The 16,098-nt window shown below is 43.0% G+C and overlaps 2 protein-coding genes across 20 annotated transcripts in view; one reads left to right on the forward strand and one right to left on the reverse strand.

The window, feature by feature from the left end:
• MPG (N-methylpurine DNA glycosylase) overlaps positions 1-6,729 on the forward strand; it is a 66,569-nt gene extending 59,840 nt beyond the window's left edge. For all 7 annotated transcript variants that reach the window (XM_073362681.1, XM_073362682.1, XM_073362687.1 and 4 more), the window contains one exon: positions 2,492-6,729. The gene's annotated coding sequence lies outside the window, so the exon portion shown is untranslated. The remainder of the gene's footprint in view (positions 1-2,491) is intronic.
• NPRL3 (NPR3 like, GATOR1 complex subunit) overlaps positions 1-16,098 on the reverse strand; it is a 102,588-nt gene that overhangs the window by 10,444 nt on the left and 76,046 nt on the right. For 12 of the 13 annotated variants that reach the window (XM_073362672.1, XM_073362666.1, XM_073362667.1 and 9 more), the window contains 2 exons: positions 4,728-4,917; positions 634-826 (listed from right to left, as the gene is read on the reverse strand). In XM_073362672.1, the coding sequence (XP_073218773.1) occupies positions 634-826; positions 4,728-4,917 (383 nt within the window). The remainder of the gene's footprint in view (positions 1-633; positions 827-4,727; positions 4,918-16,098) is intronic. The other variant, XM_073362671.1, reaches the window with a different exon arrangement.

Here is a 16,098-nt window from a genome sequence, read left to right on the forward strand (position 1 = left end):
ATTCCCACAGTGGTCTCCTTGGGATACTTGAGTATTACTCTCCTAGCCACACATGCCAGGGGAGATCTAGTCAGGGAATGACTGGGTGATCTGGAATGTGTAAGACGCTGTGACACTTCCCTGGGCCATCTTTTCTCCACAAGTATGAAACCCGGTGAACGCTAAATTCCTGTGATGCCACTGTATTTTCAAATGCTTTTAAAAACCATTACTTACAGATCTCTGGAAATGCTAACAGGCCTGTAACTACACCATGCACACACCAGGACCTCTGCTTTGAGCTTGTTTTCAGGCTATGCAAATTCAATTTTGTGTTCTCAAGAGTGAGACACTCTCAGAACCACACAAGACAACTGGTGGGCAGTCAGACCTGAGAATGCACTACTCATCAGAGGGTCTCAGAGCCTTTATGTACATCCAGAGCTTATTAACAAAATATTCTTAGGGCACTAATTAAAAACCTGGCCAACAGCTAGTGTCAGACACCAACAAGCACTGGTGAAGAGGTCACCGCGGGAATAAGAGCCAGAAATTTAATCTTCCAAGATGCACCCTCACCCCACCCTCCCTACAGTGCTAATGCAGAGATTAATTGCAAAGGGGGAATGAGAAGGGAGGTTACATTCTCCCTACCTTGCAAACATGCGGAGATCCTCTGGATTCTGTGCAGCAGGGACATTGAAGATAGCTTCCCGCTCATGTTCAGATAAGCTCGCTAGTAGGTTCTCGGTCATCCGTTTATTCAATGGGGAGTCACCACCAGGTATCAGCTCAGCACTGGAATTATCCATACTAGGGCTTGTGAGAGTCATATCATCACTACTGGCTGTAAAATCGGAAATAATATGATGCTGTGAAGAGTGCAAACTAGCAGGTTCCTTCCAAGCAAACCCATCAGCTTAGTATAGGAAAGAAAGGGGGCCTGGAAACATGACATGGGAACTGCCTGCAAGCAATTAGATGAGGACAGGGAATTTGGTTCTCTTGGCAGAATTTGTTGGGTTTGTAGACAAGTAATGGGTAATTTGGGGCAACATACAAAATATTATTGGGACATAAGGATTTTCTTGAAAATGGGGACTGCACAGATATCTGCACATTTCCTAGGGTGGGTGGACTCCTTGGAAGTGCATCCAAGGCATGCTGCCTAGGAGGTAAGTTTCAGTTTCTGGGAATAATGGTATGCTCTAAAGGGGGATATGAGAGAAGTCTACAAACCCATGAATGATGTGGAGAAAGTGATAGGAAAGTATTATTTACTCCTTCACACAACACAAAAGAACCAGAGGTCACGTGATAAAATTAACAGGCAGCAGTTTTAAAACAAATGTAAGGAAATTCTTCACACAACATACAGTCAACCTATGGAACTTGTTGCCTGGGGATATTGTGAAGACCAAAAGTGTAATTGGGCTTAAAAAAAAAAATAAATAAAGAGAAGTTCACGGAGGAATGGCTATTAGCCAAGATGGTCAGGGACGTAACCCCAAGCTGCAGGTATCCCTGCACCTCTGGCTGACAAAAGCTGGGACTAGATGACAGGGGATGGATCAATCTATAATTGCCCTGTTCTGTTCATTCCTCTGAAGCACCTAGCACTCCCCACTGTCAGAAAACAGGATACTAGGCTAGATGGACCATTGGTCTGACCCAGTAGAGCCATTCTTACCATCTGATATGACTGGGAGAGTGATTAAATACAGAACCAGAAACAACATATCTAATGAGCTTTATAAACTGGTGATGCATAGCAAAGAAGATGAAACCGCAACATGGGGAGGAGTGGGAAATAAATATATGAGACTACAAATAATAAACAGTGCAGGCACTGGCATTGGGAAGTTACGAATGGGAACTGCTGGGACAGGGTTTGCATTCCTTCTTTAGCACTGGGAAAACCCCAGAGCTAGTGCCTCATGCCCCCATTTTCCTCTATTGGCCAGGCTTCCAGGCCCCAGACTAAGCCTCCCATGATCATGATGCAGAGATCAGTCCATAAGGAGATTTGGGGACATGAGGTATGCGAACTACTCATAGGGCACTGTGATGGCTCAGGCAGACACAGAGATTAATGTCAAACAGAGCTGAAACATTTTGTTTTGATTTTCCCCGGTGGAAAATAGAAACAAACATTTCTCCTGTGGAAAATTCAACTCTGGAAAAACCACCTTCTCCCTGAAAAACTTGGGTAGAAAATGCCCAGACAGCTCTAGTTTAAACAACATGAAGTGGCAATGAGAAAAGTAGAGCAGTTGGGAGGGTAGGTAGAAGAGAATGTAAGGAAGCTATGCTGCAATCACAGAACTATCTGCTGGGAGGAGTTATAAATACAACAGTTCTATATGACTGTCCTTAAAGATACCTAGCAAAGGAAAGAAAAATTGTGAGTTTATCCATCATTATAAAGGGGAAAAAAGGGGTCAAAGGCGGCCTCAAAACTTCCTCCTACCCCCACAGTAAAAATTCACTTGTAGCCTCTTGTTTTTCCCAGATGGCTATTGACAACTGGAGAACCAGGATAATGGCATTAAACAAACCATGTAAGTGAAACCTAAGAAACTATATTAATTCAGACTGTTTAAATATCTGCTTTGTGTTAAGTTTAACACCTATTTAACTCCAACACTTGAGGAAAGTCCTTTTTGATAAGATCCATTATCCCTACCCAGAGAAAGCTATAACACAATCCAATGGCTGGAAGCTGAAGCTAGACAAATTCAGACGGGAAAGAACACAATTTTTTTTACGGTGAGAATATTTAACCATTGGAACATTTTATCAGGGGTTGTGGTAGATTCTCCATCACTGACAATTTTAAAATAAAGAGGGGATGTTTTTCTAAACGATCTGCTCTGGTAATTATTTTAGAGAAGCTCTATGACCAGTGTGATACAGGAGGTCAGACTAGATAATCACAAATGGTCCCATCTGCCCAAAGAATCTATGAAACCCCTTCAGCTGAGAGCCAGTCCATACTAAATGTCAAAGACAGACCAGACATTCCTGGTATTTAAAAGGTTAAAAAAAAAACAACACCCTTTAAAGATCCCTTCCATCCAGATCTTCTTTACACAGCACAGAGATAAAATGGGGGCAAATACCCATTCTTTTAATTTGCAAGTTACCTTTAAGCAGGTAAATAAAAAGGCACTAAGCAATCATAAAAGATTTATGAACTAAAGGACTCAAAATTTATCAATTAAACCTCAAAGCATCAGGTTAAAAGGACAGTTATGAGTCCCATTTAAAATTACTGAACAAGGAAATGAAAAACTAAACCCCGTTGCCCCCTTTAGCTCTTCTGGCTAGGCCTAGGTATGACAGTGAACCCACAGCATGCATTGTGCAGAGACCCAATGTGAAGAGTGAATATCTGAGTTTGACCTTAATTTGCTGTCAGCCATTTGGTCTTACTTTAACTAGCTTTTGTAGTTTAATTCCCTTTGGTTTTATGGATTTCTATTATTACAAAACCCCTTACCCAGGCTGAGTTCTCAACTGAAGAGTGGAGACACTGTCAGGAGAAGGCATGGCCGCTTTGGAGCAAACATATATGAGATTCCACAAACTGGTGCACTAGATGCTGAGAGCAAATATGCGGGGGCTCTGCGACAAAGGTAACACAATACAAGGCTCCCTCACCAAGACCTTACTACTGACATTCACTCTCCCAAAAAAACAGAACTTGGCATGTGTGCACACACACTCCTTGGTATTTTACTCAATGCAACGTAGCCTGACTGAAGCTAATTTTGAGAATGAGCTATTTCTTGTGGGTCTATCATGCATCCCTGTTAGAACTGGATGCTCTGCCACAGCATTAAGCCGAATAGAATGAACCAAGTTCAGGCTTATTTTACCAATAGGAAAGGTTTCCTGGACAGGTTTAGTCTCATGAGCCAACAACAATTTTTAGGCTCCAAGACCTCAGCTCTAATTCATTTTCCTTAGAGAAATAATGTCCTGCAGAATGCCCCATAATTAACAACCATGCTTCTGGGAATACCGCAGGACACAGACAGCTGAACAAACACACATCAGTTTCCTTGACAAGGTTTTTGACCAATTTAGGACTTCAGCACCACATTTTGGCTTTGGTAAGAACACTGTCCCAGAGCTGACCTCAAAGCATGGCAATGGAAGGAGCTCGGGGAGTTAAGCGAGAAGAAAGCGAAATTGTAAACATTTGTTTCCTTAAAGACATCAACTATAACCCAAGGATTCCACTGCTGTTTGGAGCATGTTTTCTCGCAAGCACTTTGTTTAAAACTCCCTCATTCTGTTTCTGATTATGGACATCCATGTAGATACCAGCTGTCTATCTGGAAGAACACCTGGGTCACTTAGGAAGGATGCCTAAAAGGACTTCTTGACAGAATTAATGGAAACAGACTGTCAGGACTAAGCAGATAGGAAGAGGCTGATCAAGAACTGGGTGACTAGAATGGCCTGCAGGCATTTGATAAGAGAGCTTTAATGGCCGCCAAGAAGTTCGCCAATTCTTGGTTCTCCAGCCCAGGGCTGACCTAGATCAGCTAACACACTGTTAAATATGACTTGCCCTACCTAGACTTACTGCAAAGTCTGTTTAAAATCATGTTAGCTAAGGCACATTGACTATCACATTATAAAACACTACCTACTCTCCTACTCTAGATAGGGCCTATGATAATCTCTAAAGGCAAATACAGACTTGTTTACAGTGGGAAAAGGAAGTGTATTCATACTTGGGGAGCCGAAGCTGAGAGCATTGGGAGTGCTTAGACTTCTGCCTCCAACTCTGGCAGTGAAGGGCATGTCTTCATCTTGAGCTCGGAAATCCTCCTCATTCGGGGGCACCATCAAACAGACATATGTGTGGAGCTGGATAAGAAGGCGATGCTGGAGCATCCATATCACCATCTGTATAAGCTGAGTCTGCAAAACAAAAGCTAGCATTTCAGGCAAGCACTCAGAGCACAGTACAGTTCAAAAGCAAGAGGGAGTTAATGCACAAGGTACTCTAAGGCCCTGTGGGGATGCACACTAAAGAATTGCTCAAACAGAGGCAGGGTCTCTCCTTAGCAATTGGTTGAGCACTTGAAAACTTGCCCTGGGTTCTTGTAACCCTATTCCAATGCATTTTGTTGCACATCGCCAATAAAACAGAGTCTATGCCTTTTTCCAGACCACTAAGTTAGTATGTTTGTCCAGAAACCAAATATTCATGATATGTAAGGCAAACTAAGCAGCGTTACTGAACTGTTGCTGACCTTGAGACTCTGACAGACTCAGACTTGTCTACACACGTTTAGTTAATGACAAGCTGGGGTATAAGTCTGTGGCGCACTAGCCTGCCATGCACTAAGGGCCTGACTACATGCTATGTTAGTTTGGATCAGAGGGGTGTAAATTCTAATGCACATGAGCATGTTGCACACTAACTGGCCTATGTGGACCCTGCTAGTGCGCATTAAAGTTTCCTAGTGTACATTAATGTAGTCCTATTTCAAACAGTACTGCATTAACATGCCCTAAGGAAAGAGAGGTTATTTACCAGCACAGTAACGCATTCTTCGAGCTGTTTTGTTATGATGGGTGCTCCACTGTATGACGTGCACATGTTGGATCATATTAAAGAAGTTCTGTATTAAAATCACAAATGAGTTTGATTCCCCAGAGTTTAAATTCCAGGGTATTACTAATTAAGAGGTCTCTTGGTTTTTGGTACTGTTTCTCTCCCTCTATGTGTGAAACTTGCAAGCTGCTAATTGTGTTAGTACATTCTAAGACAGAGTCTGTTCTCAAAGCAATTCACAAGAGAGAGAGACTCAAAGCAATACTCTAACAACAGAAACAGCACCCAGAGACTCCCCGCCCTTTTGTTGTATTAACAATTGTGATTAAAATACAGATAGAGGATGTATGTGGATGGATGCTGGGTGTGGATAATAACTGAATGATCAGGGAGGTGCCAGCCTAAGAATCCAGTGTCCATCTGCTGAAGAAGGCGTCAAGTGGAAATAACCAGAGGACCCCCCCCCCCCCCCCCGGAGGGCAGACTGGAATCCACCCAACAGCCTCAAGAATGGGAGAACCAAAGAACAAGATAACATCTTGGAGCCGTCAGGAATGTGCTATCTGCTGATTGATTCAGCAACAGCATGATGAAGCAATTCCCATAGACTGGCATAGGAAGAAATTCCTATAAAAATAGACTCTAAAAAGTGAGAACTTTGGGGTCTGATTCTGCAAACCAACTTCCAGGAGCATCAGATGAGCATCTGACAAGGCCCTGCTCCCTCCTCATGTCCAGGCCACCTGGCCAGTGACTTGGCATGAGCAACTCTAAGGCTGGTAACTATGATAACAACCTTGCAGAACCTGTGTGTGTGTGTGTGTGTATGAATGAATGAATGTGAGAATAAATATGAGATTGAATGGAATGTTATAGCTATAACTAACTGCTTACTATGATTCTTTCTGTATTCACAATAAATGTGGTATTTTGCCTTTTTCCCTTTAATAAGATCCTGCTGGTTTTTTATTTTATTGGTACAACATTTTGGTGGAGAATTGCGAAAGGGGGAATATTGGTAAAAAACCTCAGTTATTGTAAATATTGGTGTGCACACTGCCAGCTCTAGTGAGCTAGGCATTTCTATTAGGTTAACCAGACCTGCTGGCCTCCGAGAAGGTAGCAGGGGACCTGCTGGCCTCCGAGAAGGTAGCAGGAAAAACAGATTAAACCAGACCTGCTGGCCTCCGAGAAGGTAGCAGGGGACCTGCTGGCCTCCGAGAAGGTAGCAGGGGACCTGCTGGCCTCCGAGAAGGTAGCAGGGGACCTGCTGGCCTCCGAGAAGGTAGCAGGAAAAACAGATTAAACCAGACCTGCTGGCCTCCGAGAAGGTAGCAGGGGACCTGCTGGCCTCCGAGAAGGTAGCAGGGGACCTGCTGGCCTCCGAGAAGGTAGCAGGGGACCTGCTGGCCTCCGAGAAGGTAGCAGGGGACCTGCTGGCCTCCGAGAAGGTAGCAGGGGACCTGCTGGCCTCCGAGAAGGTAGCAGGGAGAAATAGGTAAACTGGACCTGCTGGCCTCTGGGAAGGTAGCAGGGGACCTGCTGGCCTCCGGGAAGGTAGCAGGGGAAAAACGCATAGATTAAGCTATGATTTCAGAATCTAGGCTGTGTCACTTGCTAAGTAATACCAGCAGTGACAAAGAGATTGAAATATCCATGTTAAGATGTTTAAAAGAAAACAGGGTGAGCCAGTACTAGAGGGAGGAATGGAGTCAGAAGGAACTCCAACCTCACCTTTTGTTAAAGAAATTACACCTTTTAAACAAATCCTTCAAAAATTTGGGCACAGTCCTTGGACTAAACAAGCCCTAGCTGATGTCTGCACTATTTCGGACCTAGAGGATAGATTGGCTCAGTATATCCTCATATACAAACCTTCTAGTGCTGCCAAAAGAGATGCAGCAGCAATTTGGTTGTTGTGGGAGGCATGTAAGGATTCTTCCCTCCGCTTGTCTTCATGTAAAGAGGAAAAGGCACAAATGGAAAAGGGAGCAGACAATTGGAAGGTGCTGGCTACAAATACCCAAAGCCAGCTGAAAATAGTGAAAGAGGCACTCCAAGAATACAAAAGGAGTGAAAAAGTTAACTCTGCAGAGGCTGGAGGGAGGCAGGTAAAGGGGGAGAAGGTCCTATGTACGGCACCCCCAGGCATAATTACAAAGAGAAAAGAGAGTAAAAAAAAAAAAAAGTTAACTCTGCAGAGGCTGGAGGGAATTAAGCAGTTAAACTTTGTATTTCACCCAAACAACTTTTAACCGAAAATGTTAAAAAGGAAAAGTGTTAGAGCATTCTTGGTTTCTTTGCAGCCATTCTGAAAGAAAAATGGGCCCTTTTCCAAAGGAATGTCTGTAAATTAGCCAGGCAAAAATAAACTATCTGATTAAAATCATTTGACTGGACAATTTAGTCAAATTTGCTAAAAGAACATAAGAGGGTTCTATTGGAACTTAACTGCCTCAAATGTATAAAGGGAATGTAAAGATGTAAAAAACAGAGCAGTGTGGAAGGGATGTTAAGGAAAAGAAAATGTGTATGTATCTGTCTGTGTGTGTGTAAATATGTAAAGTTCTAAGGACCAGTTAGTTTTGTTTTTGTTTTAAATAATGCCACTAAAAATCCATTTGACTCTTTAATTCAAAGTTGCAAAACTGACAGACCTTTTTGCTAGACACAGGTAATTAGTGTTGTTTGGCTTTGGGATTTGGCATTTAACCCTTAAAAGGTAACTCAATGCTTTACAAAATTTAAAATGTTTTTAAGTTGTGGCTGCAGCAGGGCAGTCAAAATCAGGAGAATATAAAAAAAAAAATTGGATTCTTTTTGTTTGTTTGTTTTTGTAACAAAATAGCAGATGAGAGTTGTAGTAAAAAAAAAAAATTAAAAAAAGACAGTGCCTCTCTGAAGCAACAGCAGGGGTGAGGTGCACAAAACAAAAAGAAGCAATGTTAGAAACACAGTCTTAAAATGGCTCTGAGTAATCAGACTGTCACTTTGATAAAGGTACATGAAAACTCTGTAAGCAAAAAAAGAGACACCTTATGTAAAAATGGATCTGGATAATGTTATAGAAGTTAAACTATGGAAGGAATGTGCATTTGCCCCAGAACATGTGCAGGGTATATTGTAGAAGGGGCAAAAGAAATGCAAACATACCATGCTACTTAATTAAAATGCTATTAGGGCTCCAAAGGGAGCCACAATAGGTTGGGTTTTCTTTTTCAGATTACTTTTAACTTCTGCTTCCAAAACACACAGCAATCAAAACTCTGGTGAAAGTTGATTGTGTCCCTTTTAAGATAGAGTCTCTGAGCTGCTGATGGCTTTAAATCCAAAAGCAGGAAGTTTCTGTGAAAATGCAAATTACCTAAATGATAAAGGAAGGAAAGAACTAGCAGCACAAAGGAGCTGCAGATAAAGGACATACCTGGTCAGCAAACAAATTGTCTAAATAAAAGGCATGGGATAACAAGATAATTTTAATAAATTTAATGATAATAAGTATCCCTGTAACAACGTATAGTGTGTATGATTTTTGGAAAAATCCTTTAAGGTCGTATGGTAATGATGCTTCTCAGTTATTACCTGTAAATAAAACTTAAAGCTTAACACAGCAGGAAAAACATTATAAACTTGGTCTGCTGTATAAGAAGGAAAACTCAGGGATTTAATGACTAAACAGTGGGATAATTTCCCCATAACCCTTAAAAGATAAAAGCCTTTGAAACCTGGCCTGCCTATAGAACAAAAACAGGAAAATATGGGGGCAATTTCTCTGTTTTGCCTGCAATCAGCAAGGGTATTTGTAAAAGAAATATTTTAAGCAATAATCTGCCACCCCAAAAGGGGTAGAAACATGTTCTTTTTTTCTTTCAGAAAATCAGGAAAAGCTGCCAGCTGAAAAGCAACCCAATACCATGAATCTACTGTCACAATAGAAATTGTGTTCTGTGTTCTATGTTTTGTCTTGTGTTTTGTGTTGTTGCTCGCACTGTTATGTGTTTAAAAAAAAAAATACTGAAGACCTGCAGGAACTTAAAAATAAATTAAGCTTTCTGTCCCAGCTACAGGACAGCCTGATACAAAAACAAGTACATGCCAATGTAGACTTGGTCCAAATTGGTCTGGGTAACCTAAAAGGCCAATGGAATCTTTAGTAATGGCTTAATACTACCACATGGCTTATCCATAAGGAAAAAAAAATATTAGAAATAGGAAACTACACAGCCATAGCTATGGGATGCACTGAAATGCAGATACTTGCCCTAGCTACTTTGGAACACAAAATGTTCTGGGTCATATTGGGAAATATTAAGGGTTTGATGCATTTGTTAAAAAAGAAAGAGATCATTGTTTGACACTTATCAATATGAATGGATGCAATATGTTTCCACTATTGTAAACCAGACTTGTTAATGGGAGAAATTGTTGTCAAAATTGCACACCAACAGTCCCTGGAGGCAAAGGTATTGAAGGTTAACCCACTCCCCATATTACACATGGGATCCTTTTGGCTACCCTGGACCTTGAGCCAGTGGGCTGGGGAGGGAGGGAAGCTATTGGACACTAGAGGTTGTACCGAACGGACTCCTCAAAAGTGGGTGTGCCTCACCTTGCCTGTTGCCCCAGAACCTTGTAGTAAAGATACATCACTAGGATCATGTATGTGGCATGAATTGGAATCACAAACTCAAATTGCCTCACAGTACTTTCTCTTGAATAGGCTACATAGAAAGTGACACTGACGATTATAAATCTTAGTGTCAAAAGGGGGATTATGTTGGATCATATTAAAGAAGTTCTGTATTAAAATCACAAATGAGTTTGATTCCCCAGAGTTTAAATTCCAGGGTATAACTAATTAAGAGGTCTCTTGGTTTTTGGTACTGTTTCTCTCCCTCTATGTGTGAAACTTGCAAGCTGCTAATTGTGTTAGTACATTCTAAGACAGAGTCTGTTCTCAAAGCAATTCACAAGAGAGAGAGACTCAAAGCAATACTCTAACAACAGAAACAGCACCCAGAGACTCCCCGCCCTTTTGTTGTATTAACCATTGTGATTAAAATAGAGATAGAGGATGTATGTGGATGGATGCTGGGTGTGGATAATAACTGAATGATCAGGGAGGTGCCAGCCTAAGAATCCAGTGTCCATCTGCTGAAGAAGGCGTCAAGTGGAAATAACCAGAGGACCCCCCCCCCCCCCCCCCGGAGGGCAGACTGGAATCCACCCAACAGCCTCAAGAATGGGAGAACCAAAGAACAAGATAACATCTTGGAGCCGTCAGGAATGTGCTATCTGCTGATTGATTCAGCAACAGCATGATGAAACAATTCCCATAGACTGGCATAGGAAGAAATTCCTATAAAAATAGACTCTAAAAAGTGAGAACTTTGGGGTCTGATTCTGCAAACCAACTTCCAGGAGCATCAGATGAGCATCTGACAAGGCCCTGCTCCCTCCTCATGTCCAGGCCACCTGGCCAGTGACTTGGCATGAGCAACTCTAAGGCTGGTAACTATGATAACAACCTTGCAGAACCTGTGTGTGTGTGTGTGTGTATGAATGAATGTGAGAATAAATATGAGATTGAATGGAATGTTATAGCTATAACTAACTGCTTACTATGATTCTTTCTGTATTCACAATAAATGTGGTATTTTGCCTTTTTCCCTTTAATAAGATCCTGCTGGTTTTTTATTTTATTGGTACAACACACATACCTATGCACTCTTGAGCGAAGATTTTAGTCAGCAGTGCCCATGGATCTGTGCCTATACACCATACATCCTTGTGCTCCAGTGTGAGGGTATACAGGGTGATGTAGACCTGCTGCCACTCCAGTTCCTTCTCAACTATGTAGCCCAGAAGACTCTGCAGCAGAGTGGAAGGCAGGTGGGAGGCGAAGCACTCATAGGGACAATTCATCTCAAAGTACTCAAGTTACTGTATAGGTAAGTAACTTCTCCTTTTCAAGTTATTGTCCCTCGGGGTGCTCCACTCCCAAGCAGTAACAACATGGAGGTGGGAGCTGAGGAGGCAGATCCAGCACAGTTCTGAGGCTAGCATGACCAAAGGGCATATCTGGAAGCAACTAAGATAGCACAGTGCCTGGCAATCGCTTGGTTGTAGAACCAGGTTGCTGCTGCAGATGTCCACAATGTGAGTATGAATTTAAGGGCTAAAGAGGTGAAACAGGCCCTGGTGGAATGGGCAGTAATTCAAGGTCGGGGATACACTCCAGCAGCTTTGCAACAAGCTCGAGTGCACCCAAAAACCCACTTCAGTAGACTGAGTGGAAACTGGCTGTTCCTTCATTCTCTTGGCACAGGAGATAAAAAGCCTGTTGGAAACCCTGGAAGGTCTTATTCTGTTGAGGTGAAAGGCATGGGCCCTTCTCACATCCAGAGAATGGAGGACAGCCTCCTCCCTCGAGGAATGAAGTTTGGGGGTAAAATACCGGTAGACTAATATACTGATTGATATGGAATTCTGAAGAGACCGGGAGGCAGGGAATGAGGATAGGGGCATACGGTCACCTTCTCACGGTAAAAGGTAGTGTAGTGTAAAGAGGGATCGCCCCTAGCTCTCCTACCTTTCTGGCTGAGGTTATGGCTAAACTGGAATAAAGTCTTGAAGGACAGGTGGAGAAGCAAGCAATTACCCATGGGTTCAAACAGAGTTCTTTAAAGCACTGAGAACCAGATGAAGATCCTAGGGTGGCATGGAGTCCTTGACATGAGGAAATAGATACAACAAACCCTTGAGGAACCTGACTATGGTAGGGTAAGCAAAGACCATAAATCCTTCCACTGGTGGAAGAAAGGTTGTAATTGCTGCCCAGTGAACCCTAATGGAGCTCAGTGACAACCTTGTGTTTTTAAATCTAAAAGTTAATGAACATCATCCATGAGGAGAAATTCAGAGGCAGATACAGATCAATGAGTACACCAGACGTGCAAACACCTCCACTTCTGCAGTTTTCTCATGGCAGGTTTCCTGCTGTTCAAGAGTACAGACTGAACTCCACGAGAGCTGCCCAATTCTTTGTCCAGGAACCATCAAGGAGCCAGGCCTTGACATGCAGAGATGAGAGACTGGGATGGGTTATGCCCAAGTCCAGTGTCAGGAGATCCACTGTGAGAGGAAGGCCTACAGGAGTTAGTAGGGAGAGGTGAAGCAGACCCAGGAACCACACCACTTGCCTCAGCCACAAAGGCACTACAAGAGCATCCCCTATGGAGTAGCAACCATATGCCTTCCTCAAGAAGAAGTGTTGGCACTTTGCATTGGATGGTGTTGCAAAGAGATCCACTTGCAGAAGGCCCCAGGACTGGTAAATACTCTGAAAGACTGAGTTGCTGAGTTCCCACTCATGGTCCTGGTGGAAGTGCCTGCTCAGGAAATCCGTTGCAGTGTTTTGCAGGCCTGGCAAGTAGACCGCAGAGGTGTGTATGAGATGGGATATGTACCAGCTCCACAGTTTCAGTGGTTCTGTACATAAGGACTGGGATCTTGCTTCCACTTAACCATTTATCTAGTACATTACCGCTCTGTTGTCCAACATTACCTTGACTGAGAGGCCCTTGATATTGCGAAGGAAGTACTGGCATGTGAGGCAAACTGCCCTGAGTTCAAGAATGTTGATGTGGAGGGATGTTCCTGGGGGAGACCATTTGCCTTGGGCCCTGGAGATGGGCCTCCCCGCTAGCCAGCAGGGGTGGATTCAAAAACAGAACTTTCACACAGATCTTGAGAGGATCCTTCCACCAGCTGAGGGAGTCGAAAACTCTCGGAGGTACACTTTAGATTATGGGCGCTGCTGCAGGGTGGATATAAGACTGTGGTGAACCTGTTCACAGGTACGTCATTGTGGCAAACCTGTCTGCAAGTAGGTAGCCCTGAGAGTTGAGGAGTCCAGAGTGACTCTGATAAAGTCTATGCGCTGTACCAGAGTTAGGGTAGACACGTCCATGTTCAGAGGAAGGCCCAGGGAATGAAACAAGGCCTTGTTAGATACTGACTGGACCTCCAGGAAGGAGTGACCCTTAAGGAGCCAATCGTCCAGATAGGGGGAAAACTTATTCTCTGTTGACACAAGTGAGCTGTGATGACAGAGAGGAGCTTTGTAAAGACTCTTGGGGCAGTTGAAAAACCAAAAGGGAAGAACATGGTGTAAGTAATGGCTCTCTGCTGACGATGAACCACAGGCCTGGACCCGCAGGCACTGCTGACTATAATCTCTGATGGAGAGCGCAATGGTGTGGGCACATCCTGTGGTGCAGCACCCATAGGGACAATAACTTGAAGAACTTTCAGTTAGCAACATACTGGTGTGCATTAGAAATTTACACCCCCCCTGGTGTGGACTAGAGCTTGTCTACACAGTGCACTAAGGGTCTAGCTGGACGCAGTTGCTGTGGCCTACAAGTTCCCTTGTACACTTTGATCTATCCCTCTTTGAAACCGATGTATAGCAAAGTGCACTAGTGTGTGGCAGCAGGGTCCACACAGATGTTTAGTACATAGCAGGCTAGTGTGAGGTAGATTTACACCCCAGCTTGCAACAAACTAAGCTTTTGTGTAGACAAGCTGACCCCTAAGATGAACTTGTCCCTATTCCAAATATGACAGCAGGCAAAGAATTCCCACAGCTCCAAAACAGATTGAGGCATTCCAGCAAGGAAATCCCTGCATTCCCCATGCTGCGGTCACAGCAACCCTAGCATGTACTGCAGTCCAGGCCCTTCCAGCAAAAAGGAGAAAACTATACACACTTCTGAACAGAGAGTTAATAAAATAGGGTTGCATCACCCTTAACTCCAAGGGATAAAATAAATCTCAAACAAACAGTCTTGGAGGCCTCAGCATAATGCCACCAATCCTGAGATCAATTAAACAACTAACATTCTGTTTCCTGTGCAAATGCCGACAAGAAAGAGTAACTATGGAAAGGAGATTAATTTGACCAAAGTACTCAGATTTTGGCCCAAACTTTCTTGGAAAGCCACTGAGGACCAATACCATTTGCAATCAGAAAGTATCAGACTGTGGTAGGTGCTAGAGGGGTGGGGCTAGAGATCAGGACTCAATGCCCTTCTAGACTCAACAATGCAGATCTATTGCTAGAAGCAGGTGAATACTGACTAGGAATAAGGAAGTGGCATTACTTCTGTACATGGCATTGATGCAACCATTACTGGATACTGTGTCCAGTTCTGGTGTCCACACTGGAAAAGGGATATTGACAATATGGAGAGGGTTCAGAAAACGATTTGAGGTCTAGAAAACGTACCTGGCATTGAGACTTAAGAATCTCAATCTATTTGGCATATCTAAGAGATAAATTTAAACGGTGGGAGTAATTAAGCGACCTAGAAACAATTTACCTTGAGAGCTGGTGAGTTCTCCATCACTTTTGAAAACAATCATCCCATCGACTTAAATATACCAGAAGTTATGGGCCTGATGCAGTAATTTCCAGGTGAAAATTTATGGCCTGTGCTCACATGATCTGGCCTTAAAATCTATGAAAGAACTATTAAACTTTGACTGCACTCAGGCTAAGAGCAATGACCAAAGATTTAAGAGTCCAGCACAGCATGTATTTTGGAAAACATTTACTGGAACATGTATAAGAATATGCCCTGTAGTTTAAACCTACAGAATCAATGTACAGTTCTAGTTGGTCAACTTGATAGCAAAGTTCCAGGCACTTTAGATCTTCTACAGGACAGAATACTAAAAAAAACCCCAAAACCCTGTAATTCTGAAGGCAGACTGAAGACTTTAATGTAATGCTTTGCATTACAATAAATTACGTTGTTTTATTGGAAATGGATCTATAGACATACACCCCACATTTAAATTAAAATTTCTCAAAGGCAATGCATGTTTACTATGTAAGTGTTCTTCTAGTAGCATTTTGTTCCTTAACTGTAGATGCCTGAGTCCACTGCACAGCTGTTATCAGAGATCAATGGTCACAAAAAGGGCTCCCAGCACAGGAAGATAGCAGCTGAACCCAAGCTCTTCTAGGAAACAGCCCAGACCATCTGAACCCAGCCTACCCAAAGAGAAGGGGAAGGGTGGACCTCCCTGGCATTACCATGGTGTGAGTACATGTGGACATAATAGAGGAAGATGATCCAGTGGTTAGGACACTAGCCTGGGACTCTGGAGACCTGGCTGCAATTCTGGGCTCTGCCACAGACTTTATATGTGACCTCGTGCAAGCCAGTAATCTCCCTGTGCTTCAGTTCCTCATCTGTAACATGGGGACAATGGTATAGTCTAGCATCACAGGGGTGTTGTGAGGATAAATACATTAGATATTGCGAGGCGCTCAGATACTAGGGGGCAATATAAGAACCTAGACAGATGGATAGGGCATTTGTCATTAAGAGTCCATTGTACAGAATAGAGAACCAAATTTTTAAATGTATTTAAGCATCATAAGATACAGAGTAGTCACCTAGTGGGATTTTCAGAAATACCACAGTTCCTAACCCCCATTGAAATCAGTGGGAGACAGGAACCTGGGA

The sequence above is a fragment of the Lepidochelys kempii genome, chromosome 10 (assembly GCF_965140265.1).
Source record: "Lepidochelys kempii isolate rLepKem1 chromosome 10, rLepKem1.hap2, whole genome shotgun sequence".
Taxonomy (NCBI): Eukaryota; Metazoa; Chordata; order Testudines; family Cheloniidae; genus Lepidochelys; species Lepidochelys kempii.